At 37.9% G+C, this 27,951-nt stretch overlaps 1 protein-coding gene across 1 annotated transcript in view; it reads right to left on the bottom strand.

Annotated features, from left to right (window-relative positions):
- Nucleotides 1–26,425, bottom strand: part of LOC111588877 (uncharacterized) — a 45,077-nt gene extending 18,652 nt beyond the window's left edge. Inside the window, exons 1-11 of the mRNA XM_035943477.2 lie at nucleotides 25,678–26,425; nucleotides 24,597–24,767; nucleotides 24,220–24,345; nucleotides 22,181–22,295; nucleotides 21,340–21,557; nucleotides 19,354–19,551; nucleotides 19,065–19,247; nucleotides 18,660–18,726; nucleotides 16,490–16,752; nucleotides 14,438–14,778; nucleotides 12,437–12,600 (exon numbers count right to left, since the gene is read on the bottom strand). Of these exons, the coding sequence (XP_035799370.2) occupies nucleotides 12,437–12,600; nucleotides 14,438–14,778; nucleotides 16,490–16,752; nucleotides 18,660–18,726; nucleotides 19,065–19,247; nucleotides 19,354–19,551; nucleotides 21,340–21,557; nucleotides 22,181–22,295; nucleotides 24,220–24,345; nucleotides 24,597–24,767; nucleotides 25,678–25,783 (1,952 nt within the window). The 5' untranslated portion in view covers nucleotides 25,784–26,425. The remainder of the gene's footprint in view (nucleotides 1–12,436; nucleotides 12,601–14,437; nucleotides 14,779–16,489; nucleotides 16,753–18,659; nucleotides 18,727–19,064; nucleotides 19,248–19,353; nucleotides 19,552–21,339; nucleotides 21,558–22,180; nucleotides 22,296–24,219; nucleotides 24,346–24,596; nucleotides 24,768–25,677) is intronic.
- Nucleotides 26,426–27,951: the final 1,526 nt, after the last annotated feature.

The following is a 27,951-nucleotide window of genomic DNA, read 5'->3' as shown; positions in this document are numbered from 1 at the left end:
TTTTAAAATGATTTTTTCTTTTTACATGTCTTTAGGAACATATTTTCTTTACAATATTTATCAAAATCTAATCTTCCAGTTACAGTAGCTTACTTAACGTTGATCACTACATTAATGCTGGAATAAAACCAGCGTTAATCAATCAAGCAACTATTTCAACATCAGAATTAATTCAATTTTGCTATGCTGACTTCAGGGAAACATGTAAATGAACAGAAACACCACAGATTTTACAGTGTTTAGATGTAAAATCTGAATTTTAAATGAGCAATATAATAAATCTTATTATAAACTCCATATCCTCAGTTAATAAACATGCCCAGAAGAAGAGTCAGCATTATATATTTACACCTTCTACCGACTGTAAATACAAAAAAAAAGAAATCCCAACAAGCACCAACTCTGCTAATAGCATTCATTTTGCAGTAAATGTGGAAAGTCCATGAACTGCACAGAGGTTTAGTCAAAGACCAGTCAGTCACTCGGTAAACTAGACATAATTGAACGGATTAGTGAGATTTTCTAGTCGCCAAAGTGCGGAACTGTTGATGCTTTTGGGGATTTAATGCTTTCAGATCAGTTAGAAGTTGAGAAATCTCAACTCTTAGTGGAAAAAAAAAATTTAATTAAAAAAAAAAAGACTTTGCAATTTAATAAAGAAAACTGCCCTTTATGTCAACTTTAATCAAGTATTCTGTCTATTCTGCCTACAGTTTTCAGGTTAAACAGTCATTTATCATAGTAAAACTCCAGTGCAACCAATATACAGAGAAAATACCATCTTAGGAGGTCATAAAGTAATACAAAATAACAGGACATATAGAAATATAGCGAGAATAGCGAGTATAGCTGATTTGCTTTCAAGCATTCAAGCAACTTTGACGGATATTTTAGTCTTTATGGAACATCAGATTAGACCCTTTAACACTCTGGTGCATTTTCAATCCCATTTTCTCTAATAATACATCATCTGAAAGCAGAACTGATGATTAAAAACAGTAGCAGCAGCAGTTAATTAGTTTCTTACATGTTCTCTCGCCTATAGGGGCATACACTTAAATCTATATACGCTGCACATTGTTCTCACCGCATGACTCCAGCTAACACAACGCTTCCAAGCTTTAAGTACTTTTAAAGTAAAACGGAAGTGAATGTTGGTGGAGGGGGGTTGCACAATTTCATCCACAATCAAAGTAACTTTTTCAAGATTTAACCAGTCAGAATCTAGTTCTTGTTTCTACAAAACTGGAAAATTCTGACTTCAGTTGGACCTTTTTTTTCCTCGCTGGATCAAAAACCAAGACAGAAAATGAGACTGACCGCCTCATTAAGACGGACGATCTTTGTAGTGAAGCTCACTGACAGCTGCAATGTGTAATATTGGCTCCGGTAGATGTGCAGGGTGTGTTTACTCTGCAAGTCAGAGGAAAGCTAATTGAAAGCCTTATTTCTTTGATAGAACACACAGAAGTTGTTTATTTTCGTCATTTGTCCTTTGATTTTCTCTTTGCATTGTGTCTTTCATCTGTTTTCCACACTAAGATCTCCTCAACCGCTAATTTGGAATCTGAGCATTTCGAGGCTAATGACACAAAAAACACCAATTTGCATTTAGAAGAAAATAAGTCTGATGTTTTTACGCTGGACCAAGCTTTAATCGCTGAAGATGAATCAGTCAGTAACATCCATTCATTTTCTGCAAATACTTATACTGAGTGATGCCTGCATGAGTGAAAATCAGGGATAAACTGCGCTAACTTTTAGCTAAATATCAGCAAAAGTTGTGAGCATACACTACCAGTCGTTAGTTTGGACACACCTTCTCATTTCATAGTTTTTCTTTATTTTCATGACTATTTACACTGTAGATTCTCACTAAAGGCATCAATACCATGAATGAACACATATGGAATTATGTAGTAAACAATAAAGTGTGAAATAAGTCAAAACATGTTTTATATTTTAGATTCTTCTAAATAGCCACCCTTTGCTTTGATTACTGCTTTGCACACTCTTGGCATTCTCCAGATGAGCTTCATGAGGTAGAACCTGAAATGGTTCTCCAACAGTCTTGAAGGAGTCCCAGAGATGCTGAGCACTTGTTGGCTCTTTTACCTTCACTCTGTGGTCCATCTCATCCCAAACCATCTGGATTGGGTTCAGGTCAGGTGACTGTGGAGGCCAGATCATCTGACATAAGCAGCACTCCATCATCTCCTTCTAGGTCAGATAGTCCTTCCACAGTCTGGAGGTGTGTTTGGGGTCATTGTCCTGTTGAAAATAAATGATGGTCCAACTAAACGCAAACCAGATGGGATGTCATGTTGCTGCAGGATGCTGTGGTAGCCATGCTGGTTCAGAGTGTCTTTAATTTAGAATAAATCCCAAACAGTGTCACCAGCAAAGCTCCCCCACATTTTTTTGGAAGATTTTTACTCATTTTTTGAAAAATATTTACAAGAATTTTCTTGCCAAATTTGGGGGATTTTTTTTAAAATAAAACTTTTAAGGGAAACTTTTAAGGAATTATTGGATTTTTTTCCTGAAGGTTTTGCAAATTTTCAGGAACTTGGGGAATTTTTTTGCAGAATTTTGGATTTTTTTCAGACAAGGAAACACTGATTTTTGGTGCCTGTAAATGAAGACAACAGGAGGGTTAAAATAATGATGAACTGTCGTTTCTCTTTACTTAGCTGATTGGTTCTTGCCATAATATGGGTTCTAACAGTTGTCAAATAGGGCTGTCAACTGTGGACCAACCTGACTCCTGCACAACACAACTGATGGACCTAACCCCATAAAAGAGGCAAGAAATTCCAGAAATTAACCCTGACAAGGCACACCTGTGAAGTGGAAACCATTTCAGGTGATTACCTCACCTGACTCTACCTCACTACCACACCTCATGGAGAGAATACCAAGAGTTTTCAAAGCAGTAATCAAAGCAAAGGGTGGCTATTTTGAAGAATCTAAAACATAAAACAGGTTTTGACTTATTTCACACCTTTTGTTTACTACATTATTCCATATGTGTTCATTCATAGTTTTGATGCCTTCAGTGAGAATCTACAATGTTAAATAGTCATGACAATAAAGAATAAATGAGAAGGTGTGTCCAAACTTTTGACTGGTGGTGTATATTAGAGAATAGTCTTGTTTCATTTAATCATGAATTTTTGATATTTGGCTCAGACTTTTAGGTCAAATTTCAACAAAGATATAAATTGCACATGCAGAAATGCAACGTCATGCATGCACACATCACTCTAAGCCGCAGGTTACACATGTGGATTGTAGTTTACGATGCTTCAGTGTTGATTTTAATGTCATCTATCTTGTAAGAGCAGGTTTTCAGCTGGATGGGAGCCAGCGCTGCAGCTCCAGCTCCTCATTATGACAGTTAACTGCTCTTACTTATGCAGGAGATGTACAATTAAAAAATTTCCGATGGGATAAGCAGCACTTGACTCGCTCTGCCATCATGGCCTCCACTCGAAGCAGAAAAGGAAATGTGGTTTCCACTCAATTCTTGTTCTCTCAGATGAATTTCATGCATGTGCCTGCTTAGGTATCGGCTTATGTCTCTGTGTATTGAAACTGTCAGAAAATGTAGCTTATCTTGAAGCAATAATAGCATTAATATTAAAAAATACACATATGAACTGCTCCAAAATCTTGTTTGAATGAAATACCAAGCTTTAATCAATGTTAAGTTTCGTTGTTTTGTTAGTTTTTCCAGTCCAGACACTGCAGGTCTTTGCAGTCACTGCCACTTACTGTCCAGTGAAAGTTCATTAAAGACATGAAAAAACAGAAAGAGAACTGAACTTAGTGGCTGCATCTGTAAGTTATAGCTCGACACATGTCAAGGTGCCTCTCGCTGCTGCTCAGCCTCCTGATGCTTTCTGTACCTACTGAGAGTAATTGCACGTTTAAAGGTTAATAATCTGCCTCATGCCCGAGGCCGTGAAAAGGCAAATGGAAGAGGTGGAATATTAAATGACTAAAAAAGCATTTTAAATTGGTCGAACCTGGAGAGGAGGTACTGACTAAATTGTACAGAATAATGAAAGGATTTAACCCGTTCAGGAGTGAATTAAAGCGCGCAAACCCTTTCAATGTGGCATCTTTCTGTAATTTCCTCAATCGATAGAGTTGTTGTCTCGCTCTCTCTAAGAGTAGAATGCATCTCAGATGTTGACAGAAAACAGACCCTGAAGCTCCGAACTTAAACTGTTTTGCATGTATGGAATATAATTAAAAGTCACAGTGTGATTATAAAGTTAACTAAAGAGATTCACCTGCAGGAGTGTCAACATGCAGCAGAAACACCATCAAGATGAAGCTCTTCTAATAATCCTACACATGTAAAGATTTCATTGTTGCATTTATGGAAACAATTAAACGGAAATATAATTTTTGAATCCAATCAGCAAAGTCAGACTTTCAGGGATCACATAGTAAACAATGATAAATTAGTTTGTGACTTCTTATATAGGGGAAAATGACGGTTTTTATTCCTGAACATGCTTAGAAATAAAGATTTTTTGGAGGACTGGGATCTCCCTCTGCAAATATAGACCAGCTTGTTACTGGATTTAACGAGCTTTGCTTTTAAATCGTGTTTAAAACATTATCTGTACATGCATGGCTTAATTATCACGGCTACTTAAAGGTTTCTAGGAAAGCCCATGTGCAGTGTAAAGGACATAATGGAGCTGAACTGACAGAATAACAGGCAATACTTTGTAATCTGTTGCAGCTAGGAGGTGATCTGATGGGTTATCTTAATATTTTAGAAAGCAAGCACAGAAACATCAACAATGCATTTAAAAAGGTGGATGATTAAGACACATTGTCTGGGGTAACTGATAAATATCTCAGAAGTAATCAGTCGTAGGCTCGACATCAATAATACGATCACATACAAGAATAATATAATTGAAATGGTATTATGTAATTTAATAATATTAAAACAAGAACACATTTTAGTAAATGGTTCTGTAATTTGAAATTGCACACTGTTTTGTTTATTTTGTGTACTATTTGAACTACACATCCATCCATTATCTATACACAGCTCAATCCTCATTAGGGTTGCAGGGGGGGCTGGAGTCTATCCCAGCTGACCTGGGGGGAAGACAGGAGACACCTGGACAGGTCACCAGTCTGTCACAGGGCTACATACACAGATGAACAATCACTCACACCTACAGGCGATTTAGAATAATCAGTTAACCGCAGCATATTTTGGACTGTGGGAGAAAACCCACACATGCACAGGGAGAACATGGAAACTCCATGCAGAAAGATCCCAGGAAAGCCGGGACATGAACCAGGGATCTTCTAGCTGCAAGGTGAACTAACCACCACGCTACTGTGAACTACACATAAAACATTTAAATATTTGTACATTCTTCACATAGGGCATTTTCCATTTTAGATTTTTCTTATTGTTTGTTTTTATTTACTGCACATTTTTGCTTATTTATCTGTATTTATGGTGGTGAGAACTGTACTCTTTCTGCTGTAACAACCTAATTTCCCCTCGGGGATTATTAAAGTATTTCTATTCTATTCTATTTTATTTTAAATGCTAATTTCAGTGACCGTTTTAATTTTTTGGGGGTGATTTTTGTCTACAAAGAAATCTGTCATGTGTAATATCCATCCATTTTCTATACTTGCCTTTACTTTTAGAGGGATGCTGGGAACTGAAGCTAATCCCAGTCGACACTATGCGAGAGGTGAGGTTCACCCACAACAGATCTCCAGTCAGTCACAGCGCTGACTTACAGAAACAGACAACCATTCACGATTCATTCACACCTCCGTTGGCAATTTAGAGTCACCAGTCACAGCAACCTGTAAGTCTTTGGACTGGCAGGAAACTGGCAAAGCAGGTTCAAACCCAGTGACAAATGCTTTATATCCACAACAGTTCATGTTATATGTAAAGTAAAAAATGGTATTTCTATGATTGCATCCATTTAGTCTTTGTGCTGTATCAATTGGAAGACTTGTACGTACATTTCACTTTTATATTAGGTTGCTGTTGCTCTTTTACTGGTAGTTTCTATACCAAACTTTACAATAAACTATGGAGTCTTGTGTCTTCAGTGCCAACAAGCATCTCTAAACTAATGAAGCTTATGCTTAAGTTCAGTGAAGAAGACCTGTTTAGTTTTTCTTTATACTTTAAGTACTAGTGTTACACCTACCCGTACCACAATGTGTTTCCCTACTGATTCATGCAGTGTTCACACACCTGGGACATACTGCTTCATCACAATATTTCTCCTTAAATTTTAGCATAGCATAGCATTCTGTGTGCGCTCTCAGCAACTCAAACTTTCTTATTCCTTGTGCGAGACGCCGTGATCTACAAGATGTAACTGCGCAGACAAATCATATTGGTGTAGTTGGACATCTGGGTGTTTTTGGCGTATTAGATTCTCAAATAGTCTTCTGTACACGATCTAACTTGCAAAGCTAAATTTGGTAGCGCAACGTTTCAGTATTAGTTTCATCTTTTGGGTTTAACCCTCCTGTTGTCCTCATTTACGGGCACCAAAAAATATTGTTTCCTTGTCTGAAAAAAATCCAAAAATTCAGCAAAAAATGCCCAAATTTCTGAAAATGTGCAAAACCTTCAGGAAGAAAATTCCAATAATTCCTTAAAAGTTTCCCTTAAAAGTTTTATTTTGAAAAAAATCCCCCAAATTTGGCAAGAAATTTCTTGTAAATATTTTTCAAAAAAATGAGTAAAAATCTTCCAAAAAAAATCCTAAAAATATCTAAATTGATTCCATATATATCAGTAAAACTTCTAATATTTTCTTTAAGAACATTCACATAAAAATCAAACAAAATCCAGCGAATTTTGCTGGATTTTGTTTGATTTTTTTGTGAATGTTCTTCAGAAACATTGTTAACATTTCTTTTTTCCACCAAAAAATGTTCAAAATAGATTTTTCTCCACATTTTTAAACTTTAAAATAGGTCATTTTTGATCCGCAGGACAACATGAGGGTTAAATCATTCCGTACTACAGGGGACATACTATACATTAGGATCTTTCTTTTGGTATCCTATATAGTATGGCAGTATGGATATTGGAGCGTAACCTCTGTTTCCATTGCTCTTGGTGATTATCGGCTATTCCTACTGTGCTGTTCCCTTCATTATTACAGTTTTTCCATGTAGTTAAAACCACTTTGTTCTCAGTTTCAACATCACAACCCTGCTTTTTAACTTTATTCTATAACTCTTCCTTGGAGGACGTTGATGGTGCATCCCTCCTCCTCATTTAGGGCGTCTTATCTGGAGAAAATCTGGCTGTCATTCATCAGTTCATTGTCAGTTTATTTTGCAAAACTAATTTTCTTTTGCTTTGTCTAAAACCTAAAAATGTTCATTTTTTTTTGTCAAAATGGCAGAAAAAAACCCTGAAAATATAAAAATTTAAGTGGCTAAAATCAGAAAATTGAGACTTTTTTCACTAAAAATGAGTCGATGTTTGAAATAGCTGCTGGTTAATTAAACTGTTGATAATTAACTAACAGTCAGATTTTCCTCCATCAGCATCCAGACCGTCCTCACCACTGACCTCCATCTGATTTCGCTTCTTAACCACCAAAATATGTTGCATGCTAATGCTAACATGCTTCTGCAATAAACTTTAGTTCTCTACTTTAAAATGATCTCTCCCTATTGAATGGCTGATTCATTATTTTTTGCTCAAACCAATGAAATGATCTTCAGAAGTCAACAAAAGAAAAGAAACACTAGAGTTCACTATAAAAAACAAAAAAACACCACTTTTATCAAATTCACTACTATTTTCCTCCATGTAGCCCATGTTATTTTTGGTTTCCCGTTGTTTTTTTGTGTCAAACCTGATGGCTTTTTGCTTTTTCCCTTTCTGTGCTGCCTTCAGAGGCAATTAGCAGCTTGTCAGGTAGCAATTGGCAACTTTGCTGCACCGTCTGGAGAACTCTTAGTCTCTTTAGATGCTTTTCATCCTCTAATGGTGACATTTTTAAAAAAAATAAATCAAAAAGTTAATATTAAAAAGAGAAATATCACAACTGAGTAGCGATTGTCACTCTAGTGCCCCCTACTGGTCGGGCAAACCTGTTAGTTCTGTTCTCTAACAAGAAGCAAAGACAAAGAAACAGTCTGATGTGCAGCCATTGAGTCCCTTTACTTGGGATTTCCAGTGTAACCCCCTCTGGGCTTTTCTTTTCAACTCCATCCTCTTGCTGCCTCGTCTTTTAGCTCTTGGAGCGTGGTGTGGAGTCTATATCTTTAATGATGCACATGTGGCCCAAGGCGAGCAGTTTTGCATTGCTTTCAGAAAACTGTCCCTTCCACGAAACGCACTAGTTGACTCGCTCCCTTCTCAAGACACTAAAGTCATTAATCTTTTAATTCGCCAACAGTTTAGGAGTTAAGGAACAAACTCAGCTCATTTCAAGACTTTGTGCGCTGATGATTTTCACCGGTCGGTGCTTTGCCAGCCGCCCTGAGCTGACCTGAGTGGGAATACAACCGAGCATCACATTCAGGTATGTTCAGAAGTGGGTCACAACGTTCACAAAGCTGTGTGCGACAATCGCTTCACCGGCAGGAGGAATACCATTCAGTATCAGCATGCTAAATAGCACAAGAGAAGATTAGGTTTGGGTCACCCTGAGGAAATCAGATTCATTGCAGGCAGTATTGTTCTTTAAATTATGAATTAACCTGCTTGTTATTTACATGCCGCATTGATATTCTCCTAAGATAAACCTCCAGCATCCTTAAACTCAAACTGCTCACCTGTGGAAATCTTCTTTTCTTCAAACTTGTGGGTTTTCCTGATTAATTTCCTTGTGCGGCGTTAACAAGCAGTTAGCAGAGTTTTTTGCAGACAAATCAGGCGCTGCAGCAGGTTCCTCCTACGCTAAGGTGTAGAAATCTAAGCAAGCTAAACAAACACCTTGCACATGCACAGTGCGCTCAGCGACGCGCACACAGAGGTGGGGATTTGACATGAGAGGTCAGTACCTCCTCTCAGGTGTGGGTGTGGTGTTCTCTCAGCTAAAGAGTAATAGATTAGCAGACTTCCACCCATTTTTAGCATCATGACATCATGCAGTAACATGGAGACCTTTGCCTTTGTAAAACATAAGCTCATTACTTCAGTTTAAATGCAAAAATTGTGAAAACTTGCAAATTTAGGTGTCTTTACAGTGCATTATTTATATGTGTTTTTGCTTGCATAAGGGTTTTCTACAATTTTAAGATAAGCAAAAGGATTGCTAATGTAGCAGTCTAAAGCATTTTAACCTGCATTCTCTCTGCTGTGTTGATTGCAGCAGAAATACAACATCTTGAGCTGCCTCTCGTTTATTTGCTGGCGATTCACTTTGCAAGTTGCAGATAGCAACCACTGAGCTCCTCATTGTTTAATTGGCCGGGCTTAAAAGGTGTCCTGCACAAAGCCGCAGAGAGCACAGCGGGTGTCTGCGTCTCAGGAGTGAGAGCTAAGTTTAGCAAATCCTCTCAGTGTGTTTCTCAATGACAGCACATGTTGGACAGTCTGCAGAGAAACTCACGAAGGCGCAACCTCACATGCGAACACGCTGCAGACACACAGGTTCGGTGCATATTTACAGATGAGCAGCGGGTACACGGTGTACCGCCGTGCATGTGCACACACACACACACACACACACACACAGCTTTGGAAATGCATGCAAACAAGGCAAATGATTTGTCAGTGCATGCTAACTGAAGGGCTGTGTGGGTGTTGTGGCTCTTTATCGGGCAGATAAAATATAGTTTTTATTGATTTTTAAGGGGAAATTTGCAACTGTGCATGCAAACTGAATAATTAAGGTGATAATTTCAGCTAAGCAGAGAAAGAAACTCACGCTTATTTGTGCTAATGTGTGCCTGATTTTGCAAATAGTGATTCTTGTTTATCTCAGAGATAGTCGGAGGTAAGAGGCCTGAAGCTGACAGAGATTCGGTGACTTGCCAAAAGAAGCTTCAGCAAGAGGGAAAGCTGGAACTACAAGGACTCAGCTCATCTTTTATGTAAAACAGACTGTTGTAATTTATCTGTTAAACTCCAATGGTCAAGTCCATTTCAGTTTTAACACAGAATCTAGAGACTAGAGAGCTCCTGAAGATATAAAAAAAACCACAAGAAACAGATGATGTTAACTGTGATACTGAGCAAAAGAAATGTGAAAAATGATATGCATCCATCCATTATCTAAACACCGCTTAATCCTCATTAGTGTCACGGGGGGCTGGAGTCTATAGGCGCTTTTCCACTAGCACCTATTCAGCTCAACTCTACTCAGCTCGACTCGGTTTAGGTCGTTTTCCATTACAGTACCACCTCATCGTGGGTGGAGTCGTCATAGCACGGCGGCCCGGAAGCCCCTGAACATCATTTGCGACACAAACGCAACACAATAATGGAGGACATCGAGGCGATGTTATACCTGCTGCTCAGTCTGTGGCTTTTTGTCAGATTCCAAGTAAAAGAAGAGAGTCAGAGAAAGCTGAGAGCGGCGAGTCGAAACACTCAGGAGAACGGGAGAGTTTGGGAGGCGATACAGCAGCATCAAGAGGAAACGAACTAGACAACGTATGAGGGTAAGCTACTGCTAGTTCGCTAGCTATCGTATATCAGTCCTGTTTACAACTCTGTGATGGCTGCAATTTATCGCTATTAGGTATTAAAATATGTATGCTGTGTAGTGTCGTCACTCCCTGTCAAATCAGTGGCCTGCACTCTGTAGACGTCACATTATCGGCTCAACTCAGGTCGCCTGGAACCCCGGCCAAGTAGGAACTAAAATAGTACCTGGTACCAGATACTACGTCCTAATGGAAAACCTCACAAACTGAGTAGAGTCGAGTAGGTGCTAGTGGAAAAGCGCCACTTCCCAGCTGACTAAAGCTTGTTTTATGCTTGCCGCGTCCACAAGGTCTGTGCGGACAAATTAGGTCATTTCAGCAGCAGCTATGCCCCCTCACACAGCCCTTCTCAAGCGCAAAATTTCCGTGTCGTGAACCTCCAAATTTTTCTAACTACGCGGACGGAGACATGCAGAAAGCTGGCGGAAGAACAGGAGCTCTGAGCTGCAGAAGTTCAGAAATACAGGCATTTATACGATTCATCACACAGAGATCGCCTTGGCAACCGGGTTACGAACAACTCATTGCATGAAATTAAAACTAACAGCTGAAATGCAACTATTCAGTGAAATGCCATGTTGTAAGTGGTGTAAACAATGGCAAATTTCTTCTACTCCAGTTTAGTGCTAGAGTAGACTAGGTAGACGTGTGTTTGCGATACACTGCCCCCTGCAGTTTGGAAGCAGACGCTGCATGGAGTATAAAGTCACACACGGTCTATCGAGCGGATTTCCAAGTATCTCATTTTCACGCGGCTCGTTCGTGCAGAAAGCATAACCCAGCCTTTAGGGCGAATGCAGGGGACACCTGGACAGGTCACCAGTCTATCACAGGGCTACACATTGAGAAAAAAATCACACTCACATTCACACCTACAGACAATTTAGAGCTACCAATTAACCTCAGCATGTTTTTGGACTGTGGGGGGAAGAAGAAAACCCACGCATGCACAAGGAAAACATGCAAACTCCATGCAGAAAGATCCCGGAAGGCGGGGAGCTTCTAGTTGCAAGGCAGAAAGTACTAACCACCAAGCCACTGTGCAGCCCCTGAAAAATGATCTAAAAAATATATTCCTGACAAATCCTTCAAAGATCTGTGAGCATCTTAGTCATCTCATGTTGGGTTGTTGAGAGAAGAGAGAGTAATTGACATGATTACATGATACTGACATGGATAGAAGGTACACAATATCTCTGCCTCTCAGCGCCATCTAAACTGGTTCTACCCACTCTGACATTCAATGCTTTCCTTCACATGTAATTACTTTAGGTTCTCCTCGATCCAATCTCCAAAGTTTGCTATTCGTGTCTGAACTGTGTGACTCTGCCGGTCGCAGCTGGTTTTCTCATGAACTAAACTCTCCAAAGCGAGGAGCTGCCAGTTTTCACCGGAGCCTCCTCGAGTCTCCCCGTGACCCGACAGGACAGGTGAAACCCCGGCCAGCGCGACGGTGATGCCTGGGATAACGGCGGGACAAGGGCCTGGAGAGGTGGACGGTTTGCTAACGACACACAGCGTCTTGTCGCTGATGGCGGCGGTGCGTGACCCTCCTTGGGCGAACCCTGTCTCACACTGAGCCGCATCACTCAGCTCAACCCGCCTCGTATCACTCAGCTCAACCCGCCTCGTATCACTCAGCTCAACCCGCCTCGTATCACTCAGCTCAACCCGCCTCGTCTGGCTGCCGGCTGCGGAGCGACTCAGGCGCTCGTGGCCGTCTGGTAAAATCCACCTCACAGTGTAAGCCTCCTGAGCTGTCGCCTCTCCTCCCTGCATTCGGGGCAGACACGCCGGCAGCACTCGCTCGCTGATCCTGACTTTGTCTTTCAGCTTCAGCACGGCGACATCCGAGTCCGACGAGGAGGGAAAGTCTGGATGAACCGAGATGTCTGAAACCTGAGAAGTGACAAAAATAAAAAAAGTCAGAATACCTGAGAGAGCCTGATTCCACACAGGACGCGCCGAGTTTTGTTGATTTTGGAAAACGCATCGGGATCAGATAATATGCGTCAAGATGCACAAATATTTCACGTCCAAATCAAACGCGGTCGGATCCGGTGTAAGCTTTAAGTGCACATCTGAACGCCAAAGGATTTCTCCCCGTACCGTTCACAAACACAAACTCATCCAAGAGATTATATTTATTTAATGAAGACTCCTTGCTTAATACTTTATCGCGGCTGTTTGGGGGGTTTTGCAGTGATGGCAAACTTTACTGTGCTCCATCACCTGGAAACAAAAAGATATTAAACTACTGTATGAACCATAGTGAGCATATTTTTTGGTATTTTTGCTCATTGAAAGGTGTTAATTCTACCTTTAAACTGATTTAACCTGGTTTTAATCTCCAAATATCACTATCAGTCAAATGCCAGTATGCAGGCTGATATGCTTTCATGTTATACTTAATTATAGTCAATAACATTTGTCTAATAACTGTGATTATACATTTTTTCAGCAGTAAATCCATTAGTTTTATATGTAGACAAAGTTTTTGAAACATTCTAAGCCTAAAGTAATTGGCCTAAAATAAACACATAGACAGAACTACATTGTAAAAAGTAAGTAAATGAAAAAATCAGTAATTTTGCAAAATGTTTTCCATCAGACAGATTTTTTTCTGCTTATTTCAAATCCACCAAAATATAAATGAAATTGCAAAAACAGACGAAAAATAGAACTGACCTGTCTTATGTACTGATAAAATATAACAAAAAAATGAATAAAATCTATTAAATATACAATATTTGTATGTAAGGTTATGTATAAAAACTTAAAATATAGTTGATTTGGACTAAAATGACCAGTTTATTAGTGTAAGTATAAACATTAGCGTTTACTAACAATGATTTTAAAGTTTTTTAAAGGTAAATCGATTTCTTTTAAAGGTGGCCATACTTTTCTAGCATTAAAGACCTGCCAAATAAACACAGTTTTTATGTAATGTTACACATAAAAACTCACGTTCTACTGATATAATCTAAAGTTAACAGCTTATTATTGTATTTCTAATCAATGATATTGTTTGATAACTGTGATTTTACATTTTTTGAAATGTAATTCTATTAGTTTCATTCTTTATCTATCAGTATAGATAAAGTCTATTAACTACATTTATTAGTTACTATATAGTTTGTTTGCTTTTTACTCATGTAGACACCTTTAAGTAAACATTTAAAATAACAAAACAACAACAACATAATAGTTATGTGTGAAGTTTATTTAATGATTTTAATTTTTTTTTGTAATTTTTTTTTTGGTGATGGACAGTGTCTTTTTTGGAGACTCTGTAATTTTTCTCCAAAGAAAACCTGCATTCCACCCAAATATATTGAAATATGGCAAAATTTTGCTAATTTTACAACAGTTTTCTGCCATTTTCTCAAGATTTTTTTTGATCGAAATTATATAATAAAGCCCAGCCGACAACTAATAATGCCACTTTTCTGTAGTATTAAGGCTGATTATTTGTATTCTGACATTATTCAAACATATTTGTGAGTCATTTACTTTTTACACACTACTTGCTTAATACTTCATCACGTCTGGAAGATTTTGGGAAACTTTTGTGTCACAGAAAGATAAAATACAACTGTAGAAACTAAAATAAGCATGTTTTTGGTCATTTTCTCATCAAGCGGAGTCATTTCATGCTGCCTTCAGCCTGGTTTTAGCCTCGCCATGTAATTTAAATCTAAATATCAGTGAAACGTCAGTGTGGACTGAGCTGTACCCTGAGCTGATGCAGGCCTTTCAGCCGATCCCTGGCCGTCTGCTGCTGCAGACCAACCACAACTTTCACATGCTGGGGGTGAAGGAGCTGCTGCTCGTCCTTGCTGAACACACACTGAGCCGCCACCAGGACCCTCCGCTGGGCCACCAGGGCCCCGCTACAGGCCAGGACCCAGAACGAGGACTCCTCCGAGGCCCCCTGCTGGTCCAACATGGCCCCTCCAGGGGACCCCAGGGTGCTCGCGCTGTGATCCGGAGGCGAGCGGATGTAGACGGCTGCGTGCCACGGCCACTGAGTGTCGGAGAGGTTGAGTCGACTGAAAGAGGCTAATTTACCACAAACTGTGAGGAGGACAAAGAGGAGAAAGAAAGTATGAAGGATGAAGACTTAATGTTAACCATTGAGACATTAAATTACAAATCTGTAAGACATCTGTTAGTTTTGTAGATGGAAAAAGTTTTTTAACATTAAAAACCTGGCCTAAATCCAACACAAATACAACACTACACTGTAAAAAAAATAATTTAAAACAAATCTGTAATTTTGCTAAATGTTTCCCCTTTGAAGGTTTTTTCCTCCATTTTTGAAATTCACAAAATCTAAATAAAATTGCAGAAATAGACTATGAATTTACATGTCTCATGGCTAATATTAAATGGAAATTAAAAATTATAATGAAGTTTTACAAATATTTCTGTTTTATTTAATCAAATGAAACTGTAAAATCAACTTTAATATTGTAATTTTTTTTAGAATTATTATTTTTGCTGTTGCTATCTATGTAGGTAATTTAATTGCTTTCACACATGTAAATATCCTTCATTACACATCAGACGGCCAAAAATAGACACATGACCTCTTGTAAAATTACATTATTCTTTTTTAAAATCGTAATTTTAAGTATTTGTACTGTTTTTACTGTGTGTTTGTAGCACTTTGAGATTTTAGAAATATTTCCATTATATTTTACAGATAAACTGTTTAAGTCAAGTTTAATACTGTAAAAATATTTCTAGAATTGAATTCAATTAGAAACTAATAACAGAAGAAGAAGTGCTGTTGTGTAATTTTACAGAGTTTTATTTAAACTGATCTATTTCAATAAATATATTATTATTGTAGCTGTCATTATGCATTATACATGATTTAATTGCATTTACACATTTAAATATCCTTGAACCCTCGTCTCATCCTGCAGGTCAAATTGACCCATTTTAAAGTTTGAAAATGTGGGAAAAAAATATATTTTCACTGTGAAAACTCCCACATTTTCAACATTTTTGGGACATTTTTAAACAATTTTGGTGGAAAAAAGAATTTTAAAAAAAGTTTCTTTAAGAACATTCACAAAAAAAAAAATCAACCAAAATCCAGTGAAATTCCCTGGATTTTGGTTGATTTTTTTTTAATGAATGTTCTTAAAGAAAATATTAGAAGTTTTCCTGATATATATATAGTCACTTTAGATATTTTTAGGATTTTTTTTGGAAGATTTTTACAAATTTTTGGAAAATATTTACAAAAATTTTCTTGCCAAATTTGGGATATTTAAAAATAAATAAATAAATAAATAAAACTTGTAAGGGAAGCTTTTAAGGAATTATTGGAATTTTCTACTTGAAGGTTTTGCAAATTTTCAGAAATTTGGAGAATTTTTTTTTTTTGCTGAATTTTTGGATGTTTTTCAGACAAGGAAACAATATTTTTTGGTGCCTGTAAATGAAGACAACAGGAGGGTTAATAAACATCAAACAGCCAAAAACCTATGTATAATCTCATGTAAAATTAAGGCTGGAAAATGGATTTCAATAATGAAAAATTATTTTATTTTTGCAACGCAGTTATTTTCCATTATTGTACAGTATTTTTCAGTGCCTTAATAGCCAGAATTTTATTTTATTTTTTAACATTTATTACATTTTTTTTACTGTGTAACTGTACCGATGACACACAGAATCACAAATGTCAGGAACTAATCTTGCAGGATGGAGCTTTGTGCATCAGTTATTCTGTTTGTTTAATTAGTTTCCACTTCCTATCTGCTCATCTCACCTGGTGAACAGGTAACATGGCGTCCGCTCCACCTGCCGGTCTTCAGACAGGTGCGTCTGGAGGTTCCGGTGGTTTGGTACAGAGGTGAAGCACATCTGTACTCGATGCTGGTGTAGATGGAATGAAATCCTCGAGGAATCTCCTCCAAGGCGACGTCATCTCCGCTGGACTGTCTGCCTGACGTCAGAGGGATGAATCTGGCTGACAGCAGGTCGTGGATGTTGTACCTGGATGACAGGTGGAGTCTCTGCTCTGAACTCTCTCTGAGGGAAGAGAACAGTTGATCTTTATACAACTACATTTATAAATCCAAACAGCAGCAGAGCATACTTTAGGACACTAAAAGGTTGTCTGACAAAAGCACAAGGTTCACTTCCAGGAAATGTTCCAAAGTTTTCAATTGGCCTTCGTCCGCAGATGGAACAAAACCTATTTGCTTTTTTCCCGTAAATAGTCTTATTGCGCTTTTTTGTTTTTTCCCACAAGGTCAGTATTGAACATCTGAGCTCTACTTAGTGGTGCTCTGTCTGATTTATTTTAGTGCTCATAAAATTTCATTAGAGGAAATCTGTCAATATTTGGTGTTCAGCTCTCCTAAAACTCTGCTCAAACACTGTAAAACTACTCTACAATATACAAGGCAAGTTGTAATATTGGAGAAATTCAGCCACACATGTTGAAGTAATTAATGTAAACACTCCACCCTGCAAGATTGGTTCGTCAGATTTGTGATGTAGAAAGTTCTGACCATCTGACTCTGTACTTTCGAGACGGTCATCAGTGCACTATACACTACAAAAATTATTTTTCTGACTGTTAAGATACCAAAAAATATCGCAATAATGCAATAATAACTGCAATAATGCTGAAAAAGTATCCCATAAAAATACGGTAATAAAAAAGACACTGACAGATATTAATGTGCATCGCTGTTACTGCTCACTTTGCAAAATTATCACGAAAATATTTGTGATAATGGCCTGAATTCAACATACAGACAGCAGCGAACTGTAAAAAAAAGAAAAGAAACAAAAAGAAATAAAATAAAAAAGAAATATTACTGAATATTTCCTTTGTCACAGATTTTTTTCTGCATTTTTGAAGATTTTTTATATTGACATTACACAATAATGCCTAGCTGATAATGTTATTTTTCTGTAGCAATAGACTTAGATTACTTTATTAATCTAAGTTTATAATATTAATATAAAAATTTTCATCACCCGTGTATATATATATATATATATATATATATATATATATATATATATATATATATATATATATATATATATATATATATATATATATATATGAAGAAAAAACAGACACTCACAAACACATCGTGTAAAATTAGGGCAGTAAACTATATTTTATTTTCGGGAAATTATTATTTTCCATTACTTTATAGTAGTTTGTGGTGGCCAAACTACTGGAACTTTAGACTTTAGTTTTTTTTAACAGTGTAGTTTTTAATTATTAAAAATTATTAAAAATTATTTTAAATTTATAGTTTTACAAATTTTCAATTTGCAGTTAATGTCTTTGTCATTTTTACACTTTACAAAGTCGTCCTGTGGGCCGGATTGAACCCTCTGGTGGGCCGATTTTAGCCCTCGGGCCGCATGTTTGGTCACCCCTGGTCTAAAAATAGGTACATATTTTTGCTATTAACTGAAGTGATATTTAGAAAAATCTGAGAGAAGATGATTGTTTTTTGCCACGTCCTAAACATAGACTGTATGATTGTAATATATACCACCATTCAAAAATTTTGGGGTCACTTAGAAATGTCCTTATTTTTGAAAGAAAAGCATTTTTTTTTCAATGCCGATACCAATAAATTAATCAGAAGTCTAGACATTGTTAATGTGGTAAATGTACAGAGGAACATTTCCAGCAACCATCACTCCTGTGTTCTAATGCTACATTGTGTTACATAATGATGTTGAAAGGCTAATTGATGGTTAGAAAACCCTTGTGCAGTTCTGTTAGCACATGGATAAAAGTGTGAGTTTTCATGGAAAACATGAAATCACCTGGGTGACCCCAAACTTTTGAACAGTAGTGTAATTATTCTCCAAACACAAGCTGCAAAATAGCATGAATAAAATCCTATATAATGGCTTTAAGTCTGCTGAAATGATACAGTTACACACATAAAACATACCTCGTTAATAGATGTGGCTTCACAACAGTTTGCCGCACAAGATCAGACACTTTGGGTTCTCGACAGACTGTAGGAGCAAATCAAGAAAAAATTAGTAATCAGTATAATGCAGCATATTGAGCAGAAATGTAAGTTATCTACACCACAAACACAACTGATTATATGCTTTAAATATCAGTGACAAACATCACTTATAAGGACAAATTCATGAGCATCTTTACTAACAAAGCACCGTATTTACATTTACGATGTTGCAAGTCATAGTATGTACATTTCCAGGTAAACTGGGACTCACTATATGTCAGAGACGCTGTGTGAAGTCCCCACACAGTGACAAAGTGGGAAAATAGGCTGTGTGTGTGTAACAGTGTGTTCCCACCCAAATGTGTTTTTGAAAACAGCTACCTTTCACACACTTGGGTGACCTGCTACTCCAGGATCCATTAGGGAGGCAGGTACTCCGGCGGTTACCACTCAACATGTAGGAGTCTTTACAGAAAAACTCGATCGTCTCTGCGCCTCCAGCAGCTCTGTGGTAGCCGTGGAGCAATTTGGGCGGAGGGCCGCACCGGAGTGGGCTTGTTTGGCCTGCATGTGGAGAAAAAAACGTCCTCCAATAAATTCCGTGTGTGGTTTTTATACAGCGCAGATTCCAGTAACACAGAACAGGATCCATATGGAGGGAAGAAAGTACCTTTTACACATGAGGGGACTGAACCACTCCATGTGCCATTAGGCAGACAGATCCTCTGCTCGCTGCCGGCCAGAATAAAAGGTGGATGACACCGGTGGTTCACTAACACAAGCTCCTCCTTTGGGCCAAACACAGGCAGCAGATATCCATTCAGAGGTTTTTCTGGGAGTGAACAAGCTGCGTTCTTGTTGGTGGAACCTGTGGAGACATTTGATAAATAAAAGACACACCTGAAAAACTAATCTGTGCATTGTCAAGCTAATTCTGATAATATTTATCCTGATTTAAAGAGAACTTAAGTTACAAAGTGCTTCCAAAAACAGCAAAATAAAGCATACAGGTGTAAAATCATCACGATTTAAGAGACAGAAATGTTTCTCATCGAAGAACAGAAGTGTAGAAAAGTAAAAATAATGCTGGAAGAAATAGAAGATGGTGTGAAGGAAATCAAATCAAATCAAATCCAGAAAGATTCTGCAAGAAAAGTAAGTTTAAGACCTAAAATATGTCATTCCAGAGCCAAGATTTATACTGTTACAGTTTTTAAAATTAACATAAATGAAACAAAACTGATTATAGAGCTTCTCAATTTGCAAAGTTCTGATGTCTGGTTAGGGGTAATTTGTATGCAACATGTTTTATTCTATTTTAATTCGTGCAGTATTTGTCAGATTAGCAGATCTGCATGTATCTGTCAAATTCAATTTTTCTACATTAAGCTTCATGCTTTGTCATTTCTTTAATTACTTATTTCATTTGACATATTAAACAGCTGATAGTTTGTAAAGACTGTAGTCCAGCATGTATCATATGTAGACTCTGTTACATTTTCTTAAATAAATCTGAAAATCAACAGACTACAGGGGGTCCTCGGTTTACATCGTCCTTGACCTACGGCGTTTCGTTGTCGGACACTGGTTATGGGCAGGTCCTTGGTTTACGGCATTTCGTCGTTACATCTGAAATAGTTACATGGAACTATAGGATGGCTTTGTTTACATTCGCTGGTTGTACGCCACCTTGGATTGTGCTACATTCGCTAACTTTTTGCCCTTCATTATGGCTCCCAAGCGTAAGTCAGACTCTTCTGATGGCAGTGCTTTGAAGAAAAGGAAAGCCATCTCCATGGAACTGAAATTAGATATAATAAAAAACATTCTAGTTGTAAAAACAGTGCAACATATTCTGTTGTCCTTTTGTAAAATCACTCATACATGCATGAAAGTTGTTGGGATTCATGACTTTTGAACTGACTGATATAGTGATGCATGTTACAGCTTTGTTGACATTTTCGCCGGAGTTCCAATTTATGGTGAAAATTGACTTACGTTGAACCGTGGGAATGGAACTCCGACATAAGTTGAGAACCCTCTGTATAAAGATGAGCATATATTGTACTTTGATAGAAATAACAGAGCGTCATCTGCATAAACAAACACATCAGATAAGCTTTAAAATCAACTGCTGTAGTGAAAATAATAACGACTCCAGTGTGCTGCCCTGAGGAACCGTGTACGTTTAACTATTCTTTACAGAAATGTTGGTGACAATCATTCATGCTGCACTACTTTGATTTGTTCAGGTCAGCCAGCAGGAGTCGATACCTATTGAGTGAAAAAAAAAGGATAAATGTGATGCAAGTTAGATGCATGATTTGCTTCAGAGAAAACGGGGGAGGCGAGGAGCGGGAATGATAAATCTGTGTCATTGACTGTCCATCTCACAGCGCTGCTTTGTGCAGGAGGCTGCAAAGAAAAGGGGCAAATGTTGTGCATGCAAACACTGAGAACTGTTGCAGACCATCAAAATAAGAGGAACAGCACTCATAATGCAAGACAATCCAACACTTTGGACCTAAACTTAACAGAAGCATTTAAAAGAGAGTGTTTAGTTTGAGGTAAATGTATGAGTGTTTCTATTGTTTTGTCTATGATGTATCCATCACATGTATATGGACTTTATCAGTCGCCTTAACAATGATTATACCTGCAATCTTCTGAAAAGTAAGAACAAATCCATCAAAGTTGCTGTAGCCGTCTGAGGCGAACAGAATGTGCAAAAGGTTCCCAGAGCTTTTGATTGGAGGAGGTGTCCTATCCCCACAGAACCGGCCAATCACAGGGGAGTTGAGGTCGTCGCCATCGCGCACTTCCACGTAGTCGTAGCGACAGTTGTGGTCGGACTCCAGACTAAGGAGTGAAAACCTGCAGCCCAACAGCAGGGAAAATATGATTTTTCTATTTCAGAAGTGCGTAAATACCACGCAGGACTCAGTTTACTTCCACCGTAAACTTCACTAGACAGACTGATGGTGAGTTGATCCCCAAAGAGCCAATTGAAAAGCACATAAAACAAAGCAAATCCTCTGTCTCGGTCTTTCCTACAAGGCAGGATTAGCGTTACAGATACATAGGTCTTCTTAATGTCAGTCCAAATGTCAGATTTGGAAAGGATTTCCACATTATACTGGTTGGTTTTGAGATAGAGACAGTATTTATACCTTAAATTGTATGCAGCTCAAATACTACACTAGAAGAAAAACAAAGCCTATCAAAAAAACATTTGCTTATTTGGAATTCTTGAGATAACTTGAGCCTAAATGTCAATTTGAACTCTAAAGAATCTCAACTTCAGAGTATTTTTAATGAATCCTGCAACAATCTCTAGACTTATCGACTCATCGTTTGTACAATCTGAAGCTCAGCGGTCCTTTTAATACACCACGTTGTTACTTTTGAGCTTTTTCAAATGAAGACTCATTAAATTTGTTCTGTTTGCTGTTCAAAAATGGCTTTAATGTACCACGGCCTTGGAAAAAGTGGCCTACCTGAGCTGGATGCTGCCGCCTCGTTCCACCTGCAGCGTCCATTCACACCGGGCATTGGTTGGGTAACTCTCCAGGGCGATGTGACCCTGAGCTCGCTGAAGGACGCCTCCACACGCTGCCCACAGGAGAATTATAATTACCTTCGCTTAGTGCATGCACATTACCATCCAAATGTGTCTTTATCACAGTGGAGCTGCGTATTTTGGCTGTTGCAGGCATGCTGGGTAAGACGGCAGATAATAACTGAAAATTTATCAAATGACAGGACCCAACCAGCCACTTGAATAATAATGAGATAATAATAATAATAATATTAACATCCTGCTGGTGTTCATGCAGATGTGTGTTCTTCAGAAGGCTGCTTGTAGAATATTTCAATCAGCTCAGTTCGTCTATTATACTTTTTTTTTTTTTTTTTTTTAAATTGCACAACAAGACAAAAGAATTTGCACAATTGCTCCAGGTCTTCTCTTGTCTACATCAAACCGACACAACGGCATCCAAGTGGCATTTTTTCCCCCACTGGAAAAATACAGTGAAAGTGAATAAGAGAAGGAGTGGCGACTTGGGAATTTTTTTTTTTTAAACTCAGTTAGTAGTATGTATGGTGTTGCAGTGGGATTTACTATTGGATTTTAAATGATTTAGGTGTGACAGCTGCTATATCATAATGCTAATAATTGAAGCTTCAAAAGACAGAACAAAAGGACTCCTTGTCATTATTTCAGTGTTTTTAGTGAGACACCAGCTGTGGCTGCCAAATAAAAAACGCACTGTGGCCCCCAAGTGTCCCTTTCATGTATTGCAACTGAGGATGTGGCAGTCTTATTAGAACTCATTATGATGATATTCCCATATCATCTATTGCACAAATTAATAGTATAATTCCTCATAGATATTAAAGAGGTTTACTTAAAATTACATGGGGATTAGGTTTCCTTAACTTCTATAAAACTGATTTTTAAAAAAAAACAAAAAACAATTTTTCCAGCATTTTTTTTGTTAAAATGCTGCAAATATGAGCAGATTTTAAAGCTCTTCTAATACAGAAAGTAATTTCTGGTTATTATATTTCATTCTTGTATACATGCTGTCACTGTACTGTGCTATATTTCATTTCATTCTTTTATTATAATATGTGAAATTTGTTAAGACCTCTGTCAATTTGCTTTTTATTGCTCTATTCTAGCGTTGTTTTAGCTGATTTATTTTAGAATCTGTCATAATTATATCATAATGTTCTACTTTTAGAAACCCTATTTATTATGCTTTGTCGTTTTGTTTATTTTTTGAGCAATATCTGGTTCAAGAATTTCCTTTGGTATTAATAAAGCTTTGTGTTATGTTTCCTATGCTATGTTATACTATGCTATCCTATGCTATTTTATGTTTTGCTATCCTATGTTATGTTATGTAAAGGTATCTTTTGCTATGCTATGTTATGTTATGCTATGTTCTACTATGCTATCCTATGTTATGTTATGCTATCCTATGTTATGTTTTGTAATGCTATCCTTTGCTATGCTGTTATGCTATGTTATCTTTTGCTATGCTACGTTACGTTCTGCTATGCTATCCTATGCTATGCTATGCTATCCTATGTTATGTAATACTGTCCTTTGCTATGCTATGTTATGATATGCTATCCTATCCTAAGTTATGTTATGTTATGTTATGTTATGTTTTGCTGTGCTATGCTATCCTATGATATGTTATGTTATGCTGTGCTATGTTATGCTATGCTATCCTTTGCTATGTTATCTTATCTTACCTCACCCAGTAACACCAGAGTGGCAAAATCTGTTGAAAAATAAAAATCTAATCGACAAAAGCAATCTAATATTTCAACAAAGCTCAACAGATGGTGCACAGAACACATTAACACCGTAGCATGATGCTGTGCAGCTGTTCAGTTCTTCATAAATGAGTACATGTGAAACGTATGTACAGTTTGATGCATGTTTTGTCCTCAGCAGCGGGTTTCAGAACATCAGACTCGAGGCCTCATGGCGACTCTGCACTGAATCACTTTAACTCACTTTTACAGTCCCCTCCACTCCAGCCTTCACGGCACTCCGTGCAATACTTTCCATTGACGAAGAAGTCATCATTAGCTTTCCACGTTCCATTGTGGCAGGTTTTGCAGTTCTCAAAAAGGCTGCAGCCTGGCAAGGACAAAAGCAGAAAGTGGAAATCTTTTTTGACACTTTGAAGTCAATTTATTTATTTATAACACCTTAAAATTTTAGATTATACCAAGAAAAGTCTTTTTCCAACAAAATAGAATCTAAAAACACAAAAAAAGTGTATTTTCCGGTCGCTGAAAGCAGCAGAAGAGGAGCATGAGCAGCAAACAAGGGAACAAAAGAAGCACCACGCAGGTCAATAACACCTGTAAGTGAATGTGACAGTTCACCTGGGTGAATGATACAGGGGTCGCACTGATTTACAGCGTTGCGGCAGCAGGGGACGGTGTATCCGACCTTCGTTCCCTTCGAGGGACACCGACACTGGATCAGGTCGTACTCACAACATGGACGACACATGACGTTCCACTTGGAGCTCGGACAGTTGTCTGCTGTCAGAACTGTGGAAGCAAAAAAACCCAAAAAATCCTTGAACTTAAGAACCACCTGTGGACGCATCTGGCTTCTAACATCTTCTCAAACAACAATATAGCCATTTACAGCCAATAAATGACGTATTTTTGTTATTACAGAGGTGCAAATAAGTCTCTTTAGAGGATCTTAATGTTATCTGATGGTATTATTTGACTGAAAACACTGTTTCTTCTTACACTTAATACCTACTGACTGGCAACTCTTTTAATCTATATGCTACTGTTTTACTGTAATGCACTAAAGCACCAAGTCAAATTCCTTGAATGTGAAAATCTACTTGGCAATAAATCCGTCTGATTCTCATGCAAATCTTGTAAATGGAATCTCATGCTTGAGCTGACCTACAATGATGCACCAAACTGAGCAGTTTAGGATGCAGAAACAGGTTTAAATATGACATAAAACCGGCTAAAAATGTCAGTTTTTCCTCTCTTTTTGAATGCAATTGCAATATCTTAACGGCTACATGTTCTGTTGTATGTTATCCGTCAATCAAACACAGTAATCAAACAAGAAAGCAGCAAACAAGCAGACTGGGGTTGAAATTTGCAAGGAGAATCAGCCAATTTTCATGTTCCCAGGTTTAATTCTGCCCATAAATAGTAGTTTTTCTGTGCTAAATAAAATGCAACAGCCTCCTAGACAGTAAAAACTTCAAACCACATCCAAATTCTCATTTCAGTGAGGCACATAGAAGCATGAGCTCAGACAAGCAGAAGAAGTGACTCATCATGATGAAATAACTCCACAGTTAGTCAGCAAACTATGTCAGTGTGCTTTTTTTCTGGTTAGATATTTGCAACAGTTTCACAAAGAGAAGACAAAGATTCTCTAGAACTTTCACTCAAACCTTCAATGAGTGCCTTTTTTACTCACCATGAGGCCACCCAGTTACACAGAAACAGAGGTTTAGCAGGAGGCACCAGAGTTTCGGCTCCGGAACAGCGAACATGGGTACATTCCTGGTGAGAAAAGTGAGCATGTCGGCTGCCAAACTAACAAACTTCCAAAGAAATTCCCAGAAAGCTGCAGGAGCTCAGTGTTATCTAGAGTCACACAGTCTGCTTAGAAAATGTAATGCAGCTATGAATGATGAATTTTCCCCACATCAGCACAGAGATGCTTAACCCGTTCCTTCCATTAAGTTTTCATTTGCTCCCGAAACGGTTCAGTTCAAATCAGGTCCTGTTGCTTTGCTCACATGAGTCCGGAGTGAACAGCAACATGGGGAAAGTGCTGGCAGAGGAAGTGGAAAGTGCATTTGGGGGGGAATAAAGACACGCTAATGAGAAAAACAGTGAGGAGTGATGAGGAAAGACCACAGGAGGAAAAAAACTGTCAGTTCACTGAGAGGTTCTGAGGAAATTAGGAGCAGAAATGATTTTCTGTGCATCGACAAGTGACATATTCAGAGTGATTCCTTTGTTGTAAAGTCTAGAAATGAATATTTGCGTGAAGCTTAATGTGTTTACCGAGACTGGAGCTGTCACAGCGGACCCGGTAATTCCACAACATCTTCCCAGACAGACAACAGATGTCGTTGGTAATGATGCCGTGAAGTGTTTATGATGTCAGTCTTGCAGGAACGAAGCTGACAGGATCATTACAGACCAGCTCAGGGCCGATATTTGTTTTTTTCCATTACATAAGCCTTTACGCAGGTATCTGTTCTCATCTGCTCCTTACAGCAGCTTGTCAGCAGACAGATAAATACGTCAGCTGTTATTTACGGTTCACTAAGACTGCTGCCTTCTACTTTTTATTAAATAATATTATCACTAAAATCATGTTTATTTCAAAATGTACATTCGTAAGATGTGATTAAGCAACTTTAGGCTGACTAATTACTGTAAAAATGCACATTTTACTGTTTTATCACTCTTTGTAAACTTACTGTATGCAATAATGCTGATCTAAAACTACAAATCTCCAAATATATTCAAAATATGAAGGGTTGTGTGGTCCTCTATGAGTTTATGAATGTATCTTGACTCTACAGATAAAAGATTCACCTTGTGGATAAACTGAAAGAAATAAGACGTAGTTTAACAAGACAAAAATGACATTTATTTATTCAGTCATTCATTTTTAATATTAAAGACTTTGAGAAATGGCCATAAACTTCACTGTTCACATTTTTACTCCGCCAACGAATGCTGCGGAGTTATGTGACGATCGGTGTATGTTTGTCCTTCTGTCTGTTATTTTGTCTGTGTGCTAGATTACTCAAAAACTGACTAACGGATTTGGATGAAATTTTCAAGGAAGGTCAGAAATGACACAAGCACCACCTCACTAGATTTTGGCAGTTGAAGCACACTTTTTTCTGTTTCTCAGGTTTATTATAGATTTGTCCAACATGATTTTTGACACCTAACTGCAGCTTTCAGAAAACCCATATCAATTTTGTATCATAAAATGATGTGCTATTACTTTTGATGGTGATTTATCATATGTTTTCTATAAAAAATACTTTAAAAAAACTGCATTAAATATCTTTAAAAGGCCCCACCATCTTTGGAGCCCAGTAGTTTTGTCATATTTTACAGTTTAAACAGGTCACAAGGCTTTGAATGTCATTCGTCCAAATCCATGTTTTGATATCTTTTGCAGTTTTTACACAGCTGCAATTGAAATTCTTTTCAGACATTTAATGGTTTTGAGCTTAAAGCTTAATTAATTATTTATGTGATGATCGTCGTTGGTTTGTATGTCTGTCTGTCTGTCTGTCCATTCGCAACATTACTCAAAAACAGATTAACGGATTTGGATGAACTTTCAGGGAAGGTCAGAAATGACACAAAATCATTCAATTTTGGCAGTGATGCAGCTTATAGTCTGGATCCACGGATTTGGTAAAGATTTCTGTATCATTGCGAGATCGCGGCACGGTGTCACTGTAACCATGACTACAAGTGAACACTACATCAGCTGCCTGCTGACGATCACATGATTGCGATCCTACTACAAATCCACCGCTGTGGACATACTGGGACTTATCCATCGGAAGTGATACAAGGAACAATTGATTAAATTGTGGGAGTGTTTCTGAGTCCCATCAATTCCATACATTTAGGTCACGCGATTCGGTATCTGTACATAACGTACACATGCATAACACATGCCTGTGCTTAGCGCAAGGTCATTTTT

The sequence above is a fragment of the Amphiprion ocellaris genome, chromosome 1 (assembly GCF_022539595.1).
Source record: "Amphiprion ocellaris isolate individual 3 ecotype Okinawa chromosome 1, ASM2253959v1, whole genome shotgun sequence".
Taxonomy (NCBI): domain Eukaryota; kingdom Metazoa; phylum Chordata; class Actinopteri; family Pomacentridae; genus Amphiprion; species Amphiprion ocellaris.
The sequence above is the reverse complement of the archived record's forward strand: the minus strand, read 5'-3'. Positions and strand labels throughout refer to the sequence as shown.